General features: G+C 42.0%; 1 protein-coding gene across 1 annotated transcript; it reads left to right on the top strand.

The window, feature by feature from the left end:
• On the top strand, positions 1-9,049 carry wnt11 (wingless-type MMTV integration site family, member 11). The gene is made up of 6 exons (XM_079247199.1): positions 1-90; positions 1,520-1,703; positions 3,402-3,646; positions 4,790-5,067; positions 5,166-5,458; positions 8,193-9,049. The coding sequence occupies exons 2-6, from the start codon at positions 1,621-1,623 to the stop codon at positions 8,365-8,367; spliced, it is 1,074 nt and encodes a 357-aa protein (XP_079103325.1). The 5' UTR covers positions 1-90; positions 1,520-1,620; the 3' UTR covers positions 8,368-9,049.
• The last annotated feature ends 3,697 nt before the right edge of the window (positions 9,050-12,746 follow it).

The raw sequence follows: 12,746 nt of genomic DNA, 5'->3' as shown, positions 1-12,746 counted from the left end.
CAGGCTGAAAGGATACTGGGAGCTGCTGAGATTGACTTTTCTTCTTGTGTCGGCTTGTTGGGAGAAGAGCTGAGCGCCGCGGCGCCGGAGGTGAGCTGCAGCTCGGACCAGACGGTCCTCTCATGTTTTCACCTACTTTATAAGAGTAAAAGCGTGAATCTGAATTTAAAGCACGGATAAACTACTTTTAGATTTATTTTAACACTTGAAACTAAAAATTTAAGCTGGTTGCAACCAATTTATGGAAACTTATTTTCTTTTACTCGAGAGAAGATTCTTTTTTCATGAAGACTTTTGAGTAGTTTTAATAAATGTGTAAGATAATAATGAGACTTAGTGGTTCATTGTGTGGCCTGTCTCGCTTATCTCAGCTTGATGAGACTAGATTGCAAAAGAAAGAAGGCAAACATTGGACAGTGTGTGTCAAACTCAATCATTAGTTGTTTTTATCTGCTTTTAATAACATTAAAACGGTGCCAATCTGACATCAAGCATCCAAAGAAACATTAATTCTTTGTTTTTTAAAATTGCTAATGAAAAATGTTTCTATTTTACACATGGCTTGGTATGCGAGTTTCACTTCGCTCATTTAAATAATTAAAATCAGCGATTTTCACAGTTTCGTGCGCGGCTCGACCAATCAGGGACAAGGACCGGAACTGTCGCTTTATCAGTTACCTGCGCTCTTCACGCGCTCACCTTCATCTCTCCTCTTCAAAAGAGGCTTCTTATCAGCAGGGCTATCAGATAATACCCCCGATGAGCTGCTCCTGTTCTCTCACCACAAATTACTGCCTTGATCTGTCTTGGTGTCCCGCTAATGTGGGTCAGTGTGGATTCTTAACATTTCACCGCGTGCAGCACGAGTGACACTAAATTGAGTCAAAAGGGACTAAAAGGATCTGTTAATACGCAGAAAAGGCCCTGTTTGTCTGAATGTGTCTGCCTCGGAGATGAGAAGGAGTTAAATCCTGAGATAATTTAACTTTCTAAACATATAATCTGTGCAATTCGGGTCTAAAATCTGCCAGACTGTAATCTTTTTTTTTTATTTTTGCATTATTAATTTGTTTTCTATAATCGATAAAACAAAGTAGTAGAATAAGTCATAAAGGTATGCAGAGTTAGTCTCGTTGTGAACATGCAAACTGTTTTTGCTGCAGCTGCTTTTGTTTCGGGGATGTTTACTGAGCCTGAAGTAGCCATTACTGAGGATTTTCTTTTCAGCATGCTGAACTCAAACCCACATCTGTATTAGTGAAGTGCCTGGAGACTCTTTCATAAGAAGCACAGGTCTGCCCATGTCCAACTTTTCATGTAACGTGAGATTGTTGAGAGACAGGTAAAGGTCAGATTTTTTTTTTTTTTTTTTGTATGACAATCAACTTTGTTGATTGTTTGTCATACTTTAAAGTTACTGTTCTGTTGCAAGCTTTTATCGTTTCATGCAGAAGCTTTGCAAAACATTCCCATTGGCTCACCGCGCAGTCATTCATATCATTTCCTTGATTTGTTCCAGGATTTTGAGGAGGAGCTGTGCCATGCGAGCTGACTTCTGAGTTTGAGCCCAACAAGCTTTTGTATTTGTGTCCTGTGTGAACTGGGACCACGCTGTTCATCATGAGGAGCACCTCTCACATCCTGCCTCTTGGTGTGCTCACGGCTCTGCTGCTGTCTCAGGTCTGCTCTGGCATCAAATGGCTGTAAGTATTCTCTAGAGGGCCGCCATCTCTTTCTGTAAGCCAATCACCATCTCTACCCCGCTTTGCATGTGAACACTGTTGAAGCAGATGATGTAATGAGGATACATGGCATTGTTTGCTGCATGTTTTATGGAGGACGGGGGGGGGAAATGGCTGCTTGGAAATGGGCCCCAACATTCTTGAAGTTTCCACTGTGTGTAGTGTGAATGTTTATTCAATCAACTGGACAGTAAATTCATCTTATGAATGGAAACCTCTTTCTTTTATTTGATGGTGATGCAGGCTGAGTAAAACGAGACGCTACACGCGTCTCGTGTCCAAGGTCGCAGACTGAGATGAGTAGCGGCTGTAGAAGAAGAACGGGACGAAAGCGAGTTGGCGTTGTGGTGACACAGACAGCGCCAGTGTTGCCGCTTCTTTCTGTGTGTAGTCTAGTTAGGCCTCAAATCATAAAAATAGTTCACTGTAGAGGGAAGCTGTGATGCTGTAAATGCTGATTGCTTTTACTGCGCACCACACTGTTTTCATTGTTGAGTAAAAGCAAACAATAATTTTCACAATCGTTTCGGAAAGCCCGTAAAATCCCCAGGTTGCTATTTTTCGAATGTTTGTTTCAGCTGAATGTTTGGTACCCTTATGTTGATATTCCTGTACGAAATATTTCTTTCTTCGAGTTTTTATCCCATGTTTTATTTCAGATTGTTGTGCAGATGTTACCTTTTGACATTGGCTTATAATCTGAACAAGAAGCTGCCACATTCAGACTGGGAACACTTCAGCAGATGTGCCCACGAGGGCTCGGATGGCATGTAGCCTACTAAATCTGAGAAGTCTTACAGTCTTGATAATGCACAGCGGTACAATGCAAAACAGATGCAGCTGTAAACACCTGTGAGTGCTGGGTTACTACAAGCCCAGCGGAGTCATAGCTTATCGTTGGGCACATAGTGGCGGCCCCACGGCCCCTAATGCAAAACAGGCCAAGGTGCAGGCAGTGCTGCGTGGTTCTCACGAACTCTTAACAGAGTGCAAGACTCAAAGAGCAGAGATCAGAGCAAACCTGCCCTCTCATGTTTTCTCTATTAAGTAAATCCCCAATAATTTAGAATAGTTTAAATCAAATATGTGAACCATTTAAAAGTGTGTAAACAGCTGATTCATGTCAAACTGGGGCCACAGCGGATGATGCTTCCTGCGGTGGAAGTTCAACCGATGAAGGATCTCTGCAGTTTCTCGTCTGCGTACGGTTCGGGATTTAAAAAGGCTTATTTTTGGCACATCTTGAGGTTTCTTCAGTGCTTTAACAAAAGAGGAGCTCATTGCCAAAAAGGCGTCACTTGTATTTTATGAATCTGCAGCTGACTTTCCTTAGAGATTTTCACTGTGATAAGATGAGTCTTTGCTGTGTCATATGCCAAAATATTTTCCTGTCTAAGGCATTATCTGTTTCCAGTTTTCAGTTGTTTGTCGAAAGCTGATGTATCTCGCAAGCTTTAAATGTGTACACAAGAAAATCCAGTTCCTGACACAACACAGCAAATTAAACTCGCATCTTTGTTCCCGTAAAAAATTTTAATTTCACAAGTTGATTTTGCCAACAAGTTTCTGTTTCCACAATCACAATAACCAAAAGGATGCACGATTTATAGTGTATACTGACCAAAGGCTTTCAACTTTGTTTGTCTGCCCCTCCTGCAGAGCACTTTCACACACTCCTGCCTCCTTACACATCAACCAGACCCAGCACTGCAAGCTGCTTCCTGGCATGGTGTCGTCCCAAGCTCAGCTGTGCCGCAGTAACCTGGAGCTCATGCAAACCATTATCCAAGCTGCTCGCGAAGTCAAGAAAACATGCCAGAAAACATTCGCCGATATGCGCTGGAACTGCTCCTCCATCGAGATCCCCCTTGATGGCCAGAAGTATCGGCCAGACCTGGACAGAGGTAGGACCATTTATAGGGTAGAATGGTGGATATTGAGGAAAAAAACAAAAACAAAAAAATCCACAGGAGTCTTTTAAGAGACAAAACGTTTGCATATCTTTCCACTTTTTTTGCTGCCAGTAAAATGAACCCGTCGTGTATTTGAGAGGAGTTCTCTGCAGGGATTTGAAGGAAAGCTGCTATTTGGGGTAGTAACTGGTTTATTTCTGAAACCCACATCATTCTCAGACAAAACGCCTGTTTGCACTGCAGCTTGACCCGTTTCTATTGCCAGTAAGACCTTGAATCAGCCAGAGATGTGCGCCTGTCGAGGAGGGAAAGCGGGGGTGGGGTGGGGTGCTCCTCTGAAATGGACATGGCTGCCTTTGGCTAAATGAAAAGTCTGCGTTGGACAGGAAATGGCTCATCTCTGTCCAGGCTTGGCTTTGATCTAACCTGCCCACGGTCACACATGATTTCTTCCCTTACTTCCAATTGCTCCCATGCTGTAGCATATGTGCTCTCTGTGTATGCACATCACCACCAATTACATCAGCGCTCAGTCTCCATTACAGCGCGAGTGCTGTAATGAAAGATACTTTTTATATACTCAGTTTCTTTTTTTTCCCGCTGAGACTAAAATAAAAGCAGAGACTTGGGAAGAAAAAGGATCTGAACAGCAGAGAGGTGTGAAGTGAAGTCTGGGGCTTAGAGAACATTTCTGTGTATGCTTTGAATTATTTTTGTGGTTGTTTCAGTGGGTTTTTTTGTGTAATAATGGTTAAATGGTGGTTTAAAAGTTAAACACGATACACTTAAAGCTAACACGTCAGTTTACAAACTTTTACATAAAGTGATGAGTTTAACTAATCTGAGCCAACAAAGAAAACAAGAAAACACGAGTAAAATTTCTCAAAACAAAGGCAACATGGTGCCATTATGTTTTATAACGTTTCATATATTGAATAAATTATTCTGTAAACAGTTTTAAACAATCTGAAAATAATTATGTTGAAATTTTTAATAACTTATTAATGAATAAATTTTTACCTTTTAAGAAACGAGGTAAACATGTTGAAATATCAGAAGTGTTTCTGTAGAAGATAAAAACTGGCCTTTTTGTCTGGTTTATTTCATTTGTTTTTTGTTGTCTGATTCCATCAGGAACACGGGAGGCTGCGTTTGTGTACGCCCTGTCTGCAGCAACCATCAGCCACACCATAGCACGGGCATGCACTTCTGGGGATTTGCGGCTGTGCTCATGTGGTCCTATTCCTTCTCAAATCCCAGAGCCCGGCTACCGCTGGGGGGGCTGCGCTGACAACCTGCATTATGGCTTGATGATGGGCTCCAAGTTCTCCGACGCTCCCATGAAGATGAAGCGTTCAGGATCCCACGCCAACAAGCTGATGCATCTACACAACAGTGAAGTCGGGAGACAGGTATGTAGCATGAAACAGATATTTCTATCTGAAAACAGGAGCTCACTTATAACGGCACTGCCTGAACATTAAGTTTATCTCTATGCGGTCATGTTTAGGTACTCAGAGAGGCGCTGGTGATGAAGTGTAAATGCCATGGTGTGTCTGGATCCTGCTCCATAAGGACCTGCTGGAGAGGCCTACAAGACCTCAGGGAGATCGCCATGGACCTTAAGACCAAGTACCTGTCTGCCACTAAGGTGGTTCACCGGCCCATGGGGACACGCAAGCAGCTGGTGCCGAAGGACATTGACATCAGGCCTGTGAGGGAGAATGAGCTGGTCTACCTGCAGAGCTCCCCGGACTTTTGCATCAAGAATGATAAACAGGGCTCTGTTGGCACACAGGACAGGTGAGATCACCAGGTTGCAACACTATTTGGCGGCTGAGCTTGTTTTTTTATTCCTGGCTTAAGCCGTCGTAGACACTTTTACCTTAAAGTGGAACTATTATGTGCATTTCAGGCTAATTTATTTTTATTTCTGAGACCAGAAGGGCTGGGATTGATCGAGTTATTGCCACAAATCACTTTATTTACTTCAGACCGACCCTCTCCGTAGGCTGTCAGATCAGCCTGTGGGCAAAACGAGTGGATTGAGGCTCTTCTGCATTAAGCCCCGCCTCCCGCCACTGCACTACATCGGGAGCGCGCACCGCAACTGCTTTCGCCGTCATTGTAACGTCTCATAAACAGAAGGATTAGGCTAATATGAACTCAATAAAAAAACAAAATACAATGTCAACACATAGCATACAGCCCTACATGCTGGAACCTGAATCAGACCCTGAAAACGAAGTGGAAAACAGCAACCCACAGCAACGAATGCAGCAGGATGTCTCTCTTTGGTAAACTCACCAGCCATCGTTGGAAATAACTTTATCCCATGTTTTCCACCCGCCTGATGTATTTGTACATGCCCTTGTTAACCAGTAGAAGGTAACCAATCACCGAACCTTATCCCCCGGGACGTCACAAGGATTTCCAAGTAGAAAAAACTCTCTAAAACGACGCGTTTTTCGTCACCATGGAAACCGAACGGAGAGAGTGCTGGAACTCAAACTCAAACTCAAACATGCATTTAGGTGATAAAAAACAGTGCCGTTCACATGTCTGATGAGGATTCAACACTGTAACACTGTAGAAAGCTCAGAAAACTCCAAATACCATCATAGCACCCCTTTAAGTCTCAAAGGAGATGGTTTATATTAAACAAGATGGAGGAAACGACATGTAGCTTCAGGAGCAATGCTAGTTATTTCAGCCTATATCTGTTTCACAGAGGAACAATATGTGGCATTCAAAGAGGAGCGATTGCAGTTGTGATGGTGTGCGTGTACAGTACAGACACACATCTCCCTACAAGAATCTACGGCATCGGCTACAACGTGGCAAACACGGCTTTACATCGATTTAAAGTTTAATAACATGCTGTCTTCTAGTGTTTGTGTGACAAAGAGGTGGATATTGAACAGTAATGATACGGCAGCTGTTTGCAGTCAGATTTGCAAGCATGACTCACATCAGCGCCAGACTCCTGCTGCAGACAAAGAGGAAATGACCGATGCTGAATGTCTGCTCATCCAGGATGTTGACTTAAGTGAAGTGCTGTCGTGCCTGGTGGCACCATTTGCTTTTCTGGCTGGCTGATAACAAGCAGCGTCCCCTGAGAGTGCGTCGTCTGTGGCTTGTCTGAGCATGTGCCACGGAAAAAGGCCACTGTGAATGGAGTCCTTGTGCTGCTATCTGAAACAATTACCAATGTGGTTATTCTTAGGACTAAGGGCACTCGAGCTGATATTGATTTGAGAGGGCTAGAGAAGCAGGGTTATGGTTAATGGTTGCAGAGAGATAAAGTTTTGTGGGAAGTAACAGTGTATAGCAAGGAGCTATAAGACAAAATACTCTATGTTGTTCTGCATGTGTGCATTATCCCACTTATTTAACTAAAAAAAAAACATCACTTTATGGCATTACATGTTCATCCATCCACATCTATCACACCGGAATACCATCAGGATCACGTTAAGCCACCTAGAAGCATAGAATTTTCTAGCTTGCTAGAAATGTCATACATCTCATGACTGCCAAATCATGTGTCCCTCAGCCTTACGCCACTTATCACGGATAAGCGGGACGGGCTTCATGCCAAGGACAGTGGATGTGCTGCAGTCTGACACGACGACAGTCTGCAACATTACCGCTTCACTTCTATTCATGTCAAACAGATTTTATCGGATGGGCTCGCTGTCTCGCTCCATCACATAGTCTAAATATCTACTTCTTTGCCACAATCATCTCATTACTGATATCTAGTTTGCTAGTGACCTACTTTTATTTGAACTTTTTAAACCTTGACTTCCTGTCCGAACCCCGAGCCACGTATTGGAGAGGTTTTTCTCCTCAGGGATGAGGAAAGTGAGTTTTAGCTGCAGTCTCTAATAGATAAGTTGTGATCACAAGCGTGTCGTGTCTCTGGGATGAGCCTGAACTTTAATCTTAAATTACATTGCCGTGCCGGGGGGGGGGGGGGGGGGGGGGGGTTGCCAGCTTCCACCAGTGTAATAAACCTGTCTGACACTCTCTGTGACTCCTGTCCCTCCTCTTCATTCTCCTTCGCTCCTGTAGCAGCAGTTAGTTCAGCGGCTGTCTCACCTCACTGGTCATTAACACTCTGCCATCATAAAATAAAGCAATTATGTGCAGAGGGCAAGCTAAAGAGGGGGGGGGGGTCGCCCTGTGTATTCAGCGTGATTTATGACAGAACTATTCTTTGCTCATTCAGGATGCCCCAGGCCTCTGGAATGAGAGGCTCCAAAGCACCCATTCCTCAAAGACGACAAAACAAAAAGAAAAAACTGTTTGGGCAAAAGAGTGCACGAAAGGTTAAAGCCCAAAAGTCGGTCAAGCGCTTTTAGAAAAGACAATTGCAGACAAGCGGCAAGATTGGGCAAAAGGTTTGAGAAAGAAGCTGTAAACTAAACTGTGTTAGACAGAAAGCAACATTTAAATAGGTTTGGTTTCATGGCCGTCTAAACCTGGAACAAACATCTAAATACATGTTAAAATAACTTCTTCTTTTTTTCAGGCAGTGCAACAAAACCTCTGTTGGCAGCGACAGCTGTGACCTGATGTGCTGCGGCCGTGGCTACAACCCGTACACGGAGAAGCTGGTGGAGCGCTGCCACTGCAAGTACCACTGGTGCTGCTACGTCACCTGCAAAAAGTGTGAACGCATCGTGGAGAGATACGTCTGCAAATGAGTCCGTGCTTCTGCGGGTGCCGCCAGTGGCCCGTTACTTCCTACCCAGCCACGCATGGCTACAGATTAACCAAAGCACTACTCTACAAAGAAGGCTTACTTTCGTCTTATGCTTTCGCGCGCATCTCCACAAGAAGTGATCTTTTCCTGTTCAGCATAATTTTTCTATCAAATCTCCAAGTTTCCAAATCGGGCTTCGAGTTTTTTTTTCCCCCCGCACACCCGGACATGGAGAAGTGTGGCAACAGTGCAAGTGGGTTCGTGTGAAGACCATTGTCCTTCTGAGTATTTTCTTTTTCATGTTAACAATTATAACCCTCACTTTGCTCCCCTGAGGGGGAAAATGAAAGCCTGTTTTATCATATCTCTAATAAAAAGAAAGAGTACTGGGTGTGATGCTGGAGGATTCTCCTGACTTATGTTTGGCTTCATTCCATGGAAATCCAAGAGCTCTCATGGATCCACTTTTTTAAAAATTTTATTTTATTTTATTTTTAGGTACTATTAAAGCGTTTTTCCTCTTCAGAAATGGACGAAAAAGGAAGACAAAGGGAACCTCAAGTACTTTTCAATCATGGAACATTTTTGTGGTTGATGTTTTGGACTCTGAACATGTGCCCTGTGTGGATCGTGATGTGCCTGCCTCCCTGTGGAAAGAGAGAAGAAATTTAAGAACTTTGTGAAATGCTGCATTATCTCCTTTTTGTCTGACATGCAGACAGTTCAAAATATATTATATTTTCAGAGCATATGAGCTGAACTCATGGATTTTGTAAACCACTTTTGTGTGGGTGTATATACTGTTATTTTGTATACTGAAATAAAGAAAGAAGTATTTATAAAATATTCCATAACCTCTTAAGATTTATTATTTTTAAAGTGAACTTCCTTCAGTTTCATAAAAACCAAATAACCGCAATGTATAGCGCACATAGTGAGCAAACCAGTTCAGCACAGCCTGTAATGAGTTTCAGGGTTCAACCTGTCAATCTATTGAGATTGCACTCTGAATTACCCAAACTCTGGAAGAGTGTTTGTTTAGACAGTCCATCTCTTCACAAAAGCCATTTTAAAAGAAATTGTATCACTCCTACCACAGCTTGAACCCTCCAAACACCCAAGTCCCGCCATGCAGACCTCAAACGGACAAACATAACATGCAAAATAAGACATGGCAAGTTTATTTGGAACTTGGAGTTTTGTCATCTGGAGAGAGCAGATTTTACCTTTGACCAACCTTAACTAAAACTTTTATGATTTTACACAGACAGAAATAGCGTTGGAAGACGTTGAGATGAACTCAGATGATGCATCACAGAACAACCGAACACATGCAGCGGGATCTGTAACACTTCTTGACCTAAAGCCTCAGGAGGCACAAAAACAGCCAAAGCAGACCTGTATATGTTCTGATAAAAACCAAGCTGATGGGAATCTTAATTCAGCTGTTGCTATATTGCTAAAGTTGTTTTCTAGCTGTCCTTTTATTTCATTTTCAGCTACAAATGTGGGTTAAGCAGAGCTGATTAGGCAGATCTATTTCAGGTAATGAGGAGAAATGTGACTCCGGATCTCTGCGTACACAAACTTATCTGATCCTCAAACTGGGAACCAGAGAGAGAGCATGATGGCAGTCTGACCGAGCGTTGTATCTGATCAACAACTTCTAGGAAGTTTTATAACAATAAAGTTTTCAGTCGTGCATGTTGTTGCATAGCAACAACCTGAAAGCTGCAACAGGCAGACAGAGAGAGTTTACAGTGGTCTTTGCTTTGGGGGCAGGGAGGTTCTGCAGCGTGCAGGTGAAGGGGAGGCTGCTCTGTCTGCACACAGGCCTGTCCGTCGACAGCCTCAAGGACTCCTCAGTCACTGGCATTCCTAAGCCTGGCATTTGGAGAAAATAGGTTATGAGTCCACCCACTGCTGTCTGTCAGTATCTTCACCACTCCAGACGCGAAGCTTCACCTGCTGATTGACTGCATGAATACTAGCCAGCAGCTAAAGTCGCCATAACTCCGCAAATAAAAACACACCTATAAATACAGGTTCCAAATTCATCAAATCTCCTCAGGGATGTTATAATTTCATAAAGTGCTGACATTTAGGGCACTGGATAAAATCTCATCGTAACAATCAGGAAACAGATAAATAAAAAGTGCAGTCGTGTTTCTGTCAATGTTGAGTTAAAGTTGAGAAACAACCCAGGAATTTGTATCTCACCACAAATATTAGAAATGATCAAATGGCGTGTGAGTAATTTCATCACACCTCTACAGATTAGATTCAGACTTCCGTGTGGAAATGCTGGACCTGGCCGAGTGACCCTCTGAGCAACCATTGTTATCGTTGTGCTGTGAAACTATTCGACTGACCTCAGACTAACCCTTCTTAAATTATCACACTTGGAGATAGTTCACACAATAACACATTTCATGTAGGACCTGAATGTGCTTCCACAATGTGAACCTGTTGTTATCAATAACCTCGACATTATTCCATTTTCATGCCTGTCAACACACAGTTGTGATGGAGTGTGAGACTGATTGTGTGTATGAGCTGGACATGTATGGACTGCCTTTTTGCCTGAGGTGATGTAAAAAAAACAAACAAAACAAAACATTGTTTGGTGTCTTAAAGACTTTTGTCGGAGGTAAAGACGCTACAAAAGTAGAAATTAGAAAAAGGTTCAACTAAAAGATGCTGCCATTATATTTCCTTCCTTTATTTCTTTCTGTCTTTGTCCGAGTGTCCAAGTATCTCTCCGTGGTTGTGTTGACCCCGTGCTCTGTGGGAATTGCCCAGTAATAGAGGAGGAAAAGGGGACTTTTATGCAAAGCAGTGAAAATATCAGGGGTTAATGTCAGGCCGGACAATATATTGCCAATTGCTTTTGTGCAGCCGGCAGTCTAGATAACTGGCTGTGAATGAGGCAGACAAAGAATTTGGCTGGAGTGGTAAAGGCTTTCAGATGTACTGACCCGTACTGTAAATGGACTTTTGTGAACCCCACCCCCTCCCTCACTCGCTCTCCGGCCTTTAAATAGGAGCTCAGCAGTGTGTGCTGTTAAAAGGTCATTTTTGTTAGTGTGTGTGTGTGTGCACGCACATCCTCGGGCATGTTGCTGGGAGATAACAGATCATGCAAAGCATGCACCTTTCTAGATAAGGACGAACCGGCAGATGGCTGAGAAACAGAGAGGGACACCGTCACCAGTTAGTGGTGGTTCACCGGATATCATTTGGCTCCGACTTGTAACTTAACAAAAAATAATTCCCTGAAAATATTCCAGCGGATCCAAAACGCTGCAGGCAGAGAACCGACTGATACTTCCAAGAGAGATCACATTTCTTTTGTATTCGCCTTCCTACGTTGTAAAATGTTGAATTTGAAATCCTTCTAAGCGTATATAAAAGCCTTGTGGCACAGCTCCCTCAAACTTCAAAAGATCCTGCTGTTTCCTGTAAACCTGCACAAACTCTTCCCTCTCACAACGCAGGATTATTTGTGCTTCCCAGATTTCCCAGGACTAGAATGAGATCCAAGACCTTCAGTTTTCATCCTGCTCCCGGTGGAACCAGATCCCAGATACAAAACAGTAAATCTTTTGGTTTTTTAAGAAAAAGATTAATACTTTTAATTAATTAATTCTATTCACATTTTTAATTATTTTATTTATTTATTCAACTGTTTAAACACTCGTCTTTAGAAATCTAAGTATTCTTTTAATCTTTGGGATTATTTTTCATTTCCACATGTGAGCGTTTTTATGTTTGGCTTTTCTGTAAAATATTTCAGGCTACATCTTTTTTTTTATTAAACCTACTATAAATGTTTAACTTATTTTAGTGAATATAAATGAAACGATAAGTCTGCAGCAAAACAGTAAAATCTTTTTTTTTTTTTTTTTTTACATTACATCTTATTTTAAACATCTAAATTAATTACATTTTTCCTTTTTTGGCTCCTTTTAGCATTGTAATTATTTTGACACCTGTGAATATATTGCTTATTATTGACAAAGGAATCTAAACCAATCAAAACTTCCCCTTCATTTTAAATAACTAATCTACTCTTTCACTTATTGAAAACAAATCCTGGAACAGATGTAGGATTAACAATCAAAAGAGTCTACTGTATCATCTGTAAATATTGTTTTTAATTAATCTGAGAAAGAAAGACCCTGGCAAGGCAGTGATGAAACCATAACAGACATTAAATGTATGTTAGGATAAAATATTGCAGTTTATTTGGATTCTTCAAGCCTTCCTTTTCCTTAAAAGAAACTTTATTTTTTTATTTTTACAACACTACCGTTGCTGGTTATTTTTTTGCCTTAAGTTGCAGCGAGCTGTATGCTGTATTGAATCACCTATGATTCA

The sequence above is a fragment of the Telmatherina bonti genome (genome assembly GCF_933228915.1).
Source record: "Telmatherina bonti genome assembly, chromosome: 10".
In the NCBI taxonomy this organism is placed as follows: Eukaryota; Metazoa; Chordata; class Actinopteri; order Atheriniformes; family Telmatherinidae; genus Telmatherina; species Telmatherina bonti.
The sequence above is the reverse complement of the archived record's forward strand: the minus strand, read 5'-3'. Positions and strand labels throughout refer to the sequence as shown.

Bases quoted from the DNA above. Each gene is read 5' to 3' on its own strand.
- wnt11 (XM_079247199.1), top strand. From the start codon at position 1,621: ATGAGGAGCACCTCTCACATCCTGCCTCTTGGTGTGCTCACGGCTCTG. The intron at 3,647-4,789 runs GTAGGACCATTT...TGATTCCATCAG, and splicing joins TCGGCCAGACCTGGACAGAG to GAACACGGGAGGCTGCGTTT. The intron at 5,068-5,165 runs GTATGTAGCATG...GGTCATGTTTAG, and splicing joins ACAGTGAAGTCGGGAGACAG to GTACTCAGAGAGGCGCTGGT.